This window comes from Haliotis asinina, chromosome 13 (assembly GCF_037392515.1).
Source record: "Haliotis asinina isolate JCU_RB_2024 chromosome 13, JCU_Hal_asi_v2, whole genome shotgun sequence".
Lineage (NCBI taxonomy): Eukaryota > Metazoa > Mollusca > Gastropoda > Lepetellida > Haliotidae > Haliotis > Haliotis asinina.
In genome coordinates this window covers 44,755,975-44,770,802 of record NC_090292.1, presented here as the reverse complement: position 1 = coordinate 44,770,802, position 14,828 = coordinate 44,755,975, and the positions used below count along the sequence as shown (strand labels likewise).

The window sequence follows — 14,828 nt, the reverse complement described above, 5'->3', positions numbered from 1 at the left end:
ATTACGCATGTGCCTAAATTCTTCTTTACTGCCATTGACATAGATGTTTGGAACAATTTAACCTGACACTATGATATGACAGGGACAATATGTTTAAGTATGTCTTACATACAAAGAATACAAACGTGTTAAGAAAATACACGCGCCACCAAAAGTCTACAAAAGAAAGTGTAATAAAATTACGTAAAACGTTACATATATGACATGTATTCACTCCTGCTGTCTTTCAACATATACCTTTACAACGCAAATAAACAATTAAACAATAAGGACTTGCTCGTATGACGAGACAATTTCCTGTAATCTCCGAAACCTGCCAGGGATATCAAGCGTGAATAGCCCTAATTAGTCTTGCTACAGTCAGCCACTTAATCAGCACGGGGTTCCAGGTATTGAGCAGTGAAGTGGCTCTCGGGCTTAATGAGTTAAATATTAACTCATTCATTCACGATATTGCCGATGTGACGTTAAGTACTAACTCACTCACTCACGCACCCATTCCAAACTATCGTTTAGAAATGTGTAAACGTACAAAGTTTAATTTTCTGTTACAGTTCCACCATTGTGTGCCCTTCATACCGCCTCAAAGAATGGGAACCTGTCAAGGGTTAAATTCTTGTTGTCACAGAAACACGTGGACGTGAATTGTAAAGAGTGGATTCGCAGAACACCGATGATGTGGGCAGCCATTGGAGGACACAGAGAAGTGTTTGAGTTACTTGTCAGTAAAGGAGCTAAAGTGTTACACAAAGATAGATTCGGCATCAATATCCTTCAAGCAGCCTGTCTTGGAGGAAACGTAGAGTTAGTGAAGTATGTCCTATCGCAGATCAACTTTAGCATTGGTATTACAATGCCATGCTGGAAAACACCTCTCATGCTGGCGGCAGAGAACGGACACAATGATGTGGTGGAATTTCTTGTGGAGAAAGGCGCTGACCTATCACTCAAGGTTAAAACAGGTGACAACGTCCTGCACCTTGCCTGTTACGGGGGACAATTGGATGTAGTTAAATATCTTCTCTCACTGAACTCCATCAACATAAACAGAAGGGGATGGAAGAAGATGACGCCAATCATGGTGGCAGCAAACCAGGGATATAAAGAAGTGGTGGAATTACTTGTAAAACGTGGAGCCGATCTCTCACTTCGTGCACAAATGGGAAACATCCTTCACACTGCCTGTAGTCGGGGACACTTCGATGTTGTTAAATATCTGCTCTCGCTTAATTCGGTGGACATAGACAGCAGAGGGTGGAATGAGAGGACACCAGTGATGGTGGCAGCCTTCAAAGGACGTAAAAAAGTGGTAGAATTACTCGTAAAACATGGAGCTGATCTGTCACTTAGTACGGCAACGAACAACGAAATTCTTCACCTCTCCTGTATTCAGGGAGAATTTGATGTAGTTAAATATCTCCTCTCACTGAATTATTTTGACGTAAACTGCAGAGGATGGAATATGATGACACCAGTCATGTTAGCAGCTTACCATGGACATAAACAAGTGATGGAATTACTCGTAAAACATGGAGCTGATCTGTCACTCACTGTTGAAACGGGAAACAACATCCTTCACCTTGCCTGTGGGAAGGGAAAATTTGATGTAGTTAAATACCTCCTCTCGCTGAACCTGCTGGACATAAACAGCAGGGGAAACAAGCAGATGACACCGGTAATGGTAGCAGCAGATAAGGGATATGAGAATGTGGTGGAACTACTCGTAAATAATGGAGCTAGACGCTCAATCAAAGATAACGATGGTGAAAATCTGTTGACTTAGCCCGTCAAAGATGACTTTTTGAGTTGGTGCAACATGTCACGTCGCTGGGATCATTGGTGAGATGGAGGGAGAGCAACCAAGTAAATTCACACGTCGGCAACTACAACACCCTTTGGACCTTGTTGTGTTAGCAGGACCTTAAATGTAACATGTGCATTCTTTGTGAATGTTTGCATTATGTATATAGACTATGTTTGTGTCAGTGTCAAGAGACGTATCGTGACGAGAACATTCAACAATGAAAAACATTACATGTACATTGTAAAACCTGTCCCAGAAGGACAGTAAAATAACTAGAATATCACATTGTGAATTAAAACTAGCGTGGAAAGTTAAAATTAATATCACTATCTGGAAAAAAACAAAATAAAAACAGGCTATAGATCTCCATCAACCGAAGGTAGATTACCATACTAGGGACCATGGGGACCAACTTTGCTACCTGCATGGATCCTAGTTGGATTTACATCATCCCTTCAGCCACTAGAGAGTGTATGAAATGCTAGCCAAAATTAAAATAACATAAATACTACGAATAAAAACCTGGTAGACTTAAATTTACATCAAATGTTTTGGGACCTACTTACCCTCGGAGGAGGAAAATAATTTTACAATGCTTCAACCTCTTCTAGTTACTAATTTAAATCATTAAAAGAGGTCTAAACATATTTCTCCAAATTGAATTATGAAATCAATTTTCTTTCAAAAAAACAACAACAATGATTACATGAAAACTAACGGTGCTAAAGCGATCTCTGATACTTTTGACATTGAAATATTTATCCCTTCGGATGGAGAATTCAACACAAATCAAGCAGGATATGCTTGACTGTGACTCTGTCATCACAAGGGATACAAAATGGAGGAACCTCAAATTTTAAGAGATATGCATGAGTATATCTAGTATGGCCAACAAGACATCGTCGTAAAATAACCTCTTCAAATCTGGACTGACAACCCAAGTAGGTGTAACCAATATACGGTTTTATACGAATTTAATGGTAGCTTTATAATCGGAGTATGGAATAAGAACTGGTGTCACAGATTTGTTGAGCTCTGCCTCAGCAGCAAGATCGGCCATTGTGTTACCAGAAATGCCTACATGGCTGTGTAACCAACAAAAGACGATGTCGTATTGGCCAGAAGCAAGATTATTATACAATTCAATAATGTCAATTAAAAGTGTATGTTTACAAGAAATATTTTTAATAGCCTGAAAACAAGAATGAGAGTCGGAATAGATACTGTTTATGTTTAAATTGTCTTTGAATATATTTAAAAGCCGTTAGCATGGCGTTTGCTTCAGCTGTAAAAATACAACCGTTATCTGGTAGTCTAGAAGATATTGTTCTGGATCCAATGACAGAGGCACAAGCCAGTGCCCCACCGTCCTTGGATCCACCTGTAAATAAGGGTTTGTAATTCGTATATTTACTTTTTAATTGATTATATTCTTGTTTATATAGTAATTCATTCGTTTCTCATGTTTAAATTGAAGTTACTGTTAGGTCGACTTGTGGCCTAACCAACTTCCAAGGAGGAGAAGAATTAAGCTCAAGCTCAATGCCAGCCGAAGAAAGAAAGTTTTGAATTCTGTGCCCTAGAGGTGGAACAAGAGAAGATTCCTGTCGTACATATCCTCATAAAGTGGTGTGAACACACAGTTATATGCAGGGTTAGATTCATTAGAGTATTAGAGTATTAGAGTAATGTATTGTAAGGATAATTTTATACGACGTTGTGTAAGAGATGGTTCATCGGCCTCAACGTAAAGACTGTCAACAGGTGAAGTTCGGAGAGACCCAGGACAAAGTCTTAAACCTTGGTGGTAGACAGAATCAAGAAGTTTAAGGCTGCTTTTGCAGGCTCCACCATATATGATGGAGGCATAGCTTAATCCCCTCTCCACTTTGAGTTGGAAACAACTTTCAACAGATCAAGTGCTTTCAGGTATTTGGGGCACCCGTGGCGAGCCACCTCCTCGTGGTGGGTGCTGGGTAACGCCAAGAGCTCGCCGACACCCCCGTAGTGGACCCGGGGGGATATTTGGTCCACCAACCCGTTTGCCGTGGGTTGCGGCCCTGTGTCGGTGGAGGAGGGGATCCTGGTGTTTGAGGGCAATGGGAGCAAGACCAGTGTTCCTATTGCTCAACACACCACTTCGGCCCTGACTTCACCTAGACGGGTGGTTGAATGGGCCCGGTTCAACCAATCGGCTGGTCACGCCAAGCCCTGAGCATTACTGTATGTAATGTTACACAAAATTTTGAGAATCGTAAGATGGATATTATTAGGTCTTGGCCGATTTTTGGATCTTCTGAATTTCAAATTTTACTAATTCATATTTTTGCCTAGAGTCGTATGCCCAGAAGGCGGTGGCTCATGGGCCAATCTGGTGGAATTATTAATGTTTTAATTCTTCTGCTGGAGTATATCATCCGAATATCCTTGGTGCTGTAAGCTGGAGGCCCGCTTACTTTAGCATTGTCCTTGTGATACTCCGTGGTGGGTGGGGAGCTCGGATGATGAACCATTTAAACTAAACATGGCTTATGAGAACCCAACAAAAAAAACAAAACGTCCACTTGATATTGACCCTGTTGATACTGACCATAGACCGTCTGCATCGATTGAGTATTGGCCGCGTTTCATTGTTATTGAGACTCCTGACAAGACATCATTAAAGTTGAACCCCTTTGCTGTATCCAAGGGTATTCAAGGTATTGCAGGGGATGTGAAGAACATAAGACGCTTACGTTCAGGTGCCCTGTTAGTAGAGTGCGGAAAAAAGCAACAAGCAACTAATTTGCTGAACATCAAATCTTTCGTGGGTATTCCGGTCACGGTTTCTGCACACAAAACCTTGAATTCAAGCAAAGGTATCGTTAGAGATCGAGACCGATTGTTTGATGATATGTCTGAACTTGATATAGGATCTGAAATGAAGGATCAAGGTGTACTCTTTGTCAAGCGCTTTTCAACTCGGAGAAACAGTGAAACCATCAAAACGAACACTTATCTGTTTACTTTTTCATGTCCTAATGCTCCCAAATCAGTGAAGGCAGGCTACTGTAACATTCCAGTTGATACCTACATCCCCAACCCGCTCAGGTGTTTTAAATGCCAGAAATATGGACACGGCGTAAATACTTGCACATTGTCTGTTGTGTGTGCTCACTGTGGTGAGAAGACACACACAACAGAAGATTGTGACAGTGACTATAAAAAATGTACCAATTGCTCAGGCGACCATTCGTCATTTTCTAAACAGTGTCCTATTTGGAAAGAGCAAATGGAGATCAATAAAATCAAATTTACACCAAATATCTCTTTTTCTGAGGCCAAAAAACTGGTAAAGAGATCTGAACTTTCGGAAAGTTATGCTGCAGTAACAAAAATATCATCGGGGTGTAGCTCTAAAACAACATCAACCACAGGGTGCCAAACTACCTTGACTTGGGTCAATTGTGATTCTCCACAGACTTTGTGCACTGCTATATCATCACAGACTGAGGAATCACTTCCTGGTACATCAAAGTCTTCTTCTGATCACAAATCCTCTCAGTCACACTCAAAGTCTCAATCGACAGCTGATAGTCAACACACTGTGAAAAGTAAACCGAAGCCAAAGCCTGATGCTTCAAAACAACAAAGTGGCAGAGCTCCTAAAGGGTCACAGAACAAAATTCAACTGTTTAATAAATACGGGTCTCTTGAAGACATGGACGTTTCTGAAAACGTCCATTCTAGGGCACATAGCTTGTCGCCCTCCAAAAGAGTGCGGGGTAGATCCCCAATAAATCCACCCAAAAGATAGTTTATTCCAATAATATTGTACAGTGGAACTGCAGAGGATTGAGGACTAATTTACATGAATTACAGCTATTAGTCCAAGATTTCAAACCTTCAGCGATATGTCTCCAAGAGAAATATTTAAAGCAAACAGATACATTTGACCTTCGTCATTTTAATGCATATCATTCTTTTTCACCTCCGGGTGATAGAGCTACTGGCGGGTCATCCGTTTTAGTCAGACAAAACGTTATTCAAAGCCCTGTTTCACTTAATACTAATATGCAGGCTGTTGCAGTGAGAATTACCTTACACGTAGCGTTTACGCTATGCTCTCTTTATATTTCGCCGTCTTCGACGTTCACTAAAACTGATCTTCAAGCTCTATATGACAAACTCCCGAAGCCCTGTATTATAATGGGAGATTTAAATGGGCACAACCCACTCTGGGGTAGTGTTAATACAAACACTAGAGGCAAAATGTTGGAGGACTTTTGTCCTGACAATGACTTATGTATTTATAATGATGGTTCCAACACATATTTACACCCTGGTACAGGGACTTATTCTGCTCTCGACTTGTCATTGACAAATTCCGAACTATTAAATGAATTCGAATGGTCCGTCCACGATGACCTCTGTGGAAGTGACCATTTTCCTACTATATTAAAAGCTGTAACTCCATCTGATGTTCCTCCATCATCAAGACGGAATTTTAAAAAGGCTAACTGGCCTTTATATGAAACACTGTGTGCTGAAAAACTTACACCTGAACGTTTTATTGACGTTCCCGATGCTATTAAATGCTTTTCGGATGAACTGAATTCCATAGCTGATGAGTGTATACCAAAGTCCTCTGTAGTTCCACACATAAGAAAACCATGGTTCAACGATGACTGCAAACAAGCTAGGAAGGCAAGGAAAAAGGCAGAACATTATTTCCGTCGCCATCCTATGGTGCATAATTTAAATAAATTTAAAATTTTAAATGCTAAAGCACGGCGTACTTTTAAACAGAACAAACGCCAATCTTGGCAAAATTATGTATCTAAAATAAATTCTCGGACACCCATGTCCAAGGTATGGAACATGGTCCAGAAAATCAAAGGTAAAGGTACTAAATCTACTGTCCATCATCTTAAAGATGGAGATCAATTACTTACTGATAAATCAGATATCGCAAATAAATTGGGCGAAACACTCGCTAAACACTCTTCCTCTTCTAATTATTTACCTAAATTCCAGCAGTATCAAAAAGAACAAGAAAAGAAAACTATTAATTTCAATTCTGATAATGGGGAAGATTATAATGAAACGTTTTCTATTCATGAACTCCATACTGCTCTTGATCAGGCTCATGACACTGCTACTGGAGCTGATAACATACATTATCAACTCCTGAAGCACTTACCAGAATCCTGCCTAGAAACTCTCCTAAATATTTTTGATGATATTTGGACATTGGGTAACTTTCCTCCGTCATGGCGTGATGCCATAGTAGTACCAATACCTAAACCTGGACGTGATCATACGGATCCATCCAATTATCGTCCGATTTCATTAACAAGCTGTGTTTGCAAGACCATGGAACGCATGATAAATAATCGACTTGTTTGGTACTTGGAAACTAATAACCTTATCACAGATATACAATGTGGTTTCCGCAAAAACAGAAGTACTGTCGATCACTTAGTGCGTTTAGAATCATTTGTTAAAAATGCACTGATTAACAAACAACACGCTGTGTCTATCTTTTTTGATCTTGAAAAAGCATGTGACACTACTTGGAAATATGGCATTTTACGAGATTTACATGACTTCGGCTTGCGAGGTCGTTTGCCTGAATTTATTGCCAAGTTTTTAAATAACAGACAATTCCAGGTCCGCGTGGGCTCTACCCTGTCTGATCATTACAATCAGGATCAGGGTGTTCCACAAGGCAGTATTTTGTCAGTCACTCTTTTTAGCATCAAGATCAACAGTTTATCTAAAGTTTTAAACGATTCAATTGATGGGTCGTTATTTGTGGATGATTTTAATATTTCTTGTCGTGGTAAAAATATGCATACCATTGAACGGCAATTGCAGTTGTGTTTAAACAGGATTAATAAATGGTGTCTAGAAAACGGCTTTAAATTTTCTAAATCAAAAACTAACTGCATACATTTTTGTCGAAAATACAAACCACATAAAGACCCTGAACTGTCTCTAGATGGGACGCCCATTAAGGTTGTGAAGGAAGCCAAGTTCTTGGGTCTAATCTTTGATTCACACTTAACGTTTTTACCACATATTAAATCACTTAAAAGTAAATGCCTGAAAGCTCTTGACTTGTTGAAAGTGGTTTCAAATTCAAAATGGGGAGGGGATCAAGCTACCCTTCTCCATTTATATCGATCACTCGTTCGTTCTAAACTTGATTATGGCTCCATCGTCTATGGTGGAGCCTGCAAAAGCAATCTTAAACTTCTTGATCCTGTCCATCACCAAGGTCTAAGACTTTGTCTTGGGTCCTTCAGAACTTCACCTATTGACAGTCTTTACGTTGAGGCCGATGAGCCATCTCTTGCACAACGCCGTATCAAATTATCTTTACAATATATCATAAAACTATACTCTAACGAATCTAACCCTGCATATAACTGTGTCTTCAATCCCCTTTATGAGGATTTGTATAGCAAAAAGTCTTCTCTTGTTCCACCTCTTGGGCTCAGAATAAAGCCGTTTATTGCTGCTGCTGGTATTGAGCTGAACAATATAGCTCCTTCCCGTCTTCTTTCCTCTCCCCCATGGCAGTTGGTTAGGCCACAGGTTGACCTAACATTAACTACATTTAAAAAATCAGAAACTAATGAATTACAGTATAAACAAGAATATAATCAATTGAAACATACATATAACAATCACAAATCCTTATTTACAGATGGGTCCAAGGACGGTGGAGCAGTAGCTTGTGCTACTGTCATTGGATCCAGAACAATATCTTCTAGATTACCAGATAATAGTTCTATTTTTACAGCAGAAGCTAACGCCATATTAACAGCTCTTAAATATATTCAAAGACACCCTAAACGTAAACAGTATATAATATATTCCGACTCTCTTTCTTGTCTTCAGGCTATTAAAAACATTTCTTGTAAACATGCGCTTTTAATTGAAATTATTGAATTGTATAATACTCTTGCTACTGGCCAATACGACATCGTCTTTTGTTGGTTACCCAGTCACGTAGGTATTTCTGGGAATGTGATGGCCGATCTTGCTGCCAAGGCAGCACTCAACAAATCTGTGACACCACTTCTTATTCCATACTCTGATTATAAAGCCAGCATTAGAACTTACATCCGTGATCTGATGCAGAAGAAGTGGGACACCCAAGTGGGCATAAATAAATTACATGCAATAAAACCCTATATTGGTTACACCTACTTGGGTTGTCAGTCCAGATTTGAAGAGGTCATCATGCGACGATGTCGTATTGGCCACACACGATACACACATGAATATTTGCTTAAAGGTGAAGATCCTCCGTTTTGTATCCCTTGTGATGAAAGAATCACAGTCAAGCATGTCTTGCTTGACTGTGTGGAATATTCCATCACAAGGGATAACTTTTTTAAATCAAGAACTATGAAGGATCTTTTTAGTAATGTTAGTGCTCATTTAATCATTGCATTTTTAAAAGAATTAGAACTGTTACATGACTTGTAAATAGATTACTATTTTATAATTGGAAGTTGAATTATCAACTTAAGATTGTTAGTGGCTGTATCCTCGAAGGGGGTTGAAGTACCGTAAAATTATTGTCCTCCTGAGAGGGTACGTAAGTCCAAAAACAGTATAAGTCAGATTTAATCTTCCACTTTTTAATCGTAGAATATATGTCATTTTAAATTGTGGCTAATCTTGGATACAGTCGCCAGCAGCTGAGGGGATGGTGTAAACCCAGCTAGGGACCATGCAGGTAGCAAACGTACTGTAAGTCCCCATGGCCCCTAGTATGGTGATCTACCTTCAGTTGTTGGCGATCTATAGCCTGTTTTTATGTTGTATTGTCCGAATAGTGATATTAGTTTTATCTTTCCACACTAGTTTTAATCCAAATTGTGATATTCTAGTTGTTTTACTGTCCCTCGTTGACAGGTTTTTTTAGCATCCATATATTTCATTTCAGTATTTAACGTTCTCGTCACGATATGGCTGAGATATTGCCGATGTGACGCTAAATATTAACTCACTCACTCAGGTATTTGGTTTTAAGGAATTCAAAGTGCGGTAAGAAGGTTAAATGGGAGTCGAAAACTAGGCCCAGGAACTTGGACTCCTTTACAACTTTAATGGGAGTGCCACTTAAATACAGTTCTGGGTCCTTATGCGGTTTATATTTCCTACAAAAGTGTAAACAGTTAGTTTACGACTTTGAGAATTTGGAACCGTTTTCAGGACACCATTTATTTATTTTATTTAAACATAACTGCATTTGCCGTTCGATGGTATGCATATTTTTACCACGACAGGAAATATTAAAATCATCCACAAAAGTGATCCACCAATTGAATCATTTAAAACTTTGGATAAACTATTGATCTTAATGCTAAATAAGGTCACAGACAGAATACTGCCCTGGAGAACACCCTGACCCTGATTGCAATCATTAGACAGAGTTGAACCTGTACGAATTTGAAATTGCCTGTCTTTTAAAAAATGTCATGTAAAAAGAGGCAAACGGCCTCTCAAACCAAAATCATGCAGATCTTTCAAAATGCCATGCTTCCAGGTTGTATCATAAGATTTTTCAAGAAAATTGATACAGCATGTTGTTTATTGACCAAAGGATTCTAAACGTACCAAATGATCAATGGTACTGTGATTTTTCCTGAAACCACATTGAATATTTGTGATAAGGTTTTTGGTTTCAAGATACCAAGCTACTCTATTATTCACCATACGTTCCATGGTTTTGCACACACAGCTGGTTAACGATATTTGTCTATAATTCGACGGATCTGTATGATTCCTGCCAGGTTTTCGTATATGAACTACAATGTGTTACGAGTGTGTACTTCCTGTATATTTTTTATCACCTCTGTATTAATTATTATTGGGTCACAATGTCTAGTGTTTTGAATAGTAAATATTACGGGTCACATTTCGTTTTAATATCTGGTCAACACTTTTAGCATTCTGGCATTCCGGAATGTACCTTCTCCTAGTTTTCGATGTTTCACTTCCGGGATACTGTTTCGAGACCATTCTACAGTGTTAAAGACGTCCGTTTGTGCCCGAACTTTCGGGAAGTGACTTAGTTATATATATAAATAGGCTGGTTGCCGTGTTGAGGGCGACACTCACACTGACACTCATTCATATCTGCTGGATTTACATCTCTGCCACGCTTGAAATCCTGTCTACATTATCTGCTGTCGCACCGGTCGCTTTGTTTACATTTTGCCATAGCTGTTCCCTCTCACATCAAGACTTGGGTGAGTTTGAAATATTGTATTTTTTGTGACCCACTGACTTAGATTTTGTCTCTCTTGAAATGTACCTGAAATCTACATTGTTATATTGACTTGTGACTCTGTATATCTTGCTCTCGTTGTTTAACAATACAGAATTTGAACGTAAACAACTTGTCTTTGTTCTGTTTTGCTGGTTTACAAGGGGATTTGTTCAATAGTTTGTCATGGTAAATTCGTAACCGTAACAAATGACATTTCGTGACGAAGGATTAAAGTTGCCAGACGGCCATATTTTATCAGATAGATCCAAAAGTGTCATCAAACATGATTCAGGTAAGTTTCTAACCAGCTTCAGACAACAGTATACCGGAAACCAACCCACACCAACCAGTACGTCCACTATCAGTCCAACCACCCTCCACGAGTGAAGTCAGGTATTATCTCCACACTTACAAGAAGAGCTAAGAACGTAAGTTCTATAAAACTGCATGAGGAGATCAACCACCTGAGAGATGTTTTTGGCAACCTTAATGATTACCAACCCCAGCTAGTGAACAGGAAAATTGCAGCAACTTTATCACCACCTACTTCCTAACCCTCTCGACCTGAATCTGCTCCAATAAAGATTTCCATCCCATACACCGGCAAGCCCTCCCACCAGATCAGCAGGCTTCTTAAGCAACAAGCAGGAATAGACACCACCTTCACCACCTCTGTCACCATCAACACTCTCCTACAGGCCAATGGAAGAAAGCACCCACAAGCCATAAAACCCAACCCCAAGGATGTAATCTACAAAATTGACTGCAATTGTGAGCACTCATACATAGGAGAAACATCCAGGCCTATCGACACCAGAAGCAAGGAACATCAGAAATCTACCATCAAATCGGACCAGAAATCAGCAGTGTCAGATCACATAGCGGCCCATCCCGATCACCAAATCAACTGGACTGACTACACCATCCTCTCAAAGAACCAATCAGACTTTACCAAAAGGAAAATAACTGAAGCAATCGACATCAAAAGATACGACCCCTGATTAACAGAGACCAAGGTTTCCCCATCCCCACAGCTTACGATGAGCTCATCAAACCCCTCTAGCCTACTGTACAAACAACCCACTCTGTGTACCTCACTGGCTTCCTTAGTTATCATCACTTTGTTAACTTGTATTCATACTAGGCTCTGTGCACTACTGGCTTCCATGTTATCCTTTTTACCCGTTGTCTTTATCATTACTTGTTAATTAGTTTATGTATATATACCGCCTGTTCTCTCCCTGTATCATTTACACTTTGAAAACGATACAAGAACCTGTATCGAAACGTCGTGTTCCAGTATTGAAGAAGTTGTCATCCATATACAGTTATCCTAAGTGTTTCAGTAGCTGGTAATGTATATTATCATCACCTGTTGCAGTGTCATGAACTTGCTCAAAAGCCATATGGATCTCATGTAACGAAAACATTTCATTGTAATCTTCGCCGTTAGTTGAATTGAAATTAAGTTTTGTCTTTTCATGTTGCTTCTGATATCTCTAAAACTCAGGGACATAATTCGCTGACAATGAATTCTTGGCAAGAGTTTTGCCAATTTTATTTGCAATTTCAGATGTGTCAGTAATTACATTATCCCCATCTTTAAGATGGTGAACAGCAGCTTTTGAACCTTTACCTTTAATTCTTGGAACCATGTTCCATACCTTAGACACTGGCGTACGTGAGTTGATTGCCGTTTATTTTGTTTGAAGGTACGACGTGCCTTCGCATTGAGAATTTTAAATTTATTTAAGTTGTGGACAGCTGGGTGATGGCGGAAATAGTTTTCTGCCTTTTTGCTCACGTTCCTGTCTTGTCTACAAGCTGTATTAAACCATGGTTTCCGCACATGTGGAGTTGTAGAGGACTTTGGTATACACTCATCAGCAATTTCATTTAAAACGTCTGAAAAACACTGAATAGGATCAGCTATGTCACTAACATATTCGGGTCTTAGTTTAGATGTGCATAGCGTTTGAAATAAGAACCAGTTTGCTTTGGGAAAATTCCATCTCGTATATGATGGGCGGCCAGACGGACTAAGTTCTGATAATATAGTTGGAAAATGGTCACTTCCGCAGAGATCATTGTGGACTGACCAATCAAACTCATTAAGTAGAGTCTGCAAGAGACAGATCCAGAGAAGAGTAGGATTGGGTGCTGGGTGTAGATAAATGCTTGAATCAGCATTGTATAAACATAAGTCTTTATTGGAGATAAAATCTTCCAGTATTTACCCTTTTGAGTTTGTGTTTGTACCACCCCATAGATGGTTATGGCCACTGAGATTACCCATTATGATACACGGCTTAGGAAGTTGATCATAGAGACCTTGCAGATCTGACTGTTGGAGTGCAGAGGGAGGCGGTATATACAAAAAGCATAGTGTAAAAGTAACGTGACGAGTTGCTTCACTGCAAGCTTGGAGGTTAGTATTACATTTTTGGAAGAAACTATGGTGGGTTGATTGGGGATCTATCCCGCACTATGTGCCTGAGGATAGATGTTATCAGACACATCCATATCTTCTAGTGACCCAAACTTGTTAAATAATTTGATCTTGTCTGACCTTTTAGCAGCTCGATTTGGTCTTGAAGTGTCTGACCTTGACTTGATCTTTGTTTTACCTGTCTGTTTCTCATTTTACCAGACCCGTGAAGGCCCCGGGGTAGAATAGGCCTTCAGCAACCCATGCTTGCCATAAAAGGCGACTCAGCTTGTCGTAAGAGGCGACTAACGGGATCGGGTGGTCAGGCTCGCTGACTTGGTTGACACATGTCATCGGTTCCCAATTGTGCAGATCGATGCTCATGTTGTTGATCACTGGATTGTCTGGTCCAGACTCGATTATTTACAGACCGCCGCCATATAGCTGTAATATTGCTGAGTGCGGCGTAAAACTAAACTCACTCACTCACTCATTTTTCCATGCTTGTGATCGAAGTTGAGAAACGGGAGATTGTTGCTGAGAAAAGTTCTGCTGATCAGGAAGTGATTCTGCTGTCTGTGCTGATTGCTCAGGAGAAAGGTTTTTAGAAACGTCTGTGTTTATTCACGTCAAGTCTGTTTGACAGGCATGTGACAAGGTAATGACTGGAGAAGTATTTTCTCTGTTGGTCATTTTTGATGGTATTCTGGCGATGGAGGCTTAAGTTTCGCAAGTGTCCCTTGACTGTATCAACTTTTTGGCTTCAGTAAAACTGATATTATTAGTGTATTTAATCATGTTGATCTCCATCTGCATTTTCCACGTGGGGCGATCCTTAGAATATGCTGAATGATTTCCATTGCAGTTGGCCACCTCCTCGTCGTGAGTACTGGGTAAGGCTAAGTGCTCTTCTTCCATGTGGATCCGGGACAGGATGTGTCCATAGCACCTCATTGCTGGTCGTAAGAGGCGACCAAATTGGGCCACGTGTTTGCCTTGTGTTGCATCCCGTGTCGGTGGAGGACGGTAGTCTGGTGGTTGAGGGCAGTAGGAGACTGAACCACTTTGCTCCTTTTGCTCAACACACCACTTCGATCCTTACTTCACCTAGACGGGTGGTAGAACTGGCCCAGTTCTATCAATCGGCAGGTCACGCCAAGCCCTGAGCTGCAACTGTGTAATGCTCACAATTTATGATATTGTCAATTTAATTTTTCATGTTTGGTCATATCTTGAGGCTATTTTTTCAAATGTATCATGTTGTGTATGTTTTTGACTAGAGTCGTATGCCCAGAAGGAGGTGGCTCATGGGCCAATCAGGT

At 40.0% G+C, this 14,828-nt stretch overlaps 2 protein-coding genes across 2 annotated transcripts; both read left to right on the top strand.

Moving 5' to 3' along the window:
* The first annotated feature begins 676 nt into the window (after positions 1 to 676).
* LOC137259575 (ankyrin repeat domain-containing protein 50-like) lies at positions 677 to 1,783 on the top strand. Its single transcript, XM_067797200.1, has one exon. The coding sequence runs from the start codon at positions 677 to 679 to the stop codon at positions 1,781 to 1,783; it is 1,107 nt and encodes a 368-aa protein (XP_067653301.1).
* Positions 1,784 to 11,361: 9,578 nt separating this feature from the next.
* On the top strand, positions 11,362 to 12,079 carry LOC137259574 (uncharacterized). The gene is made up of 2 exons (XM_067797199.1): positions 11,362 to 11,370; positions 11,663 to 12,079. Exons 1-2 carry the CDS (start codon positions 11,362 to 11,364, stop codon positions 12,077 to 12,079), a joined length of 426 nt encoding a protein of 141 aa, XP_067653300.1.
* Positions 12,080 to 14,828: the final 2,749 nt, after the last annotated feature.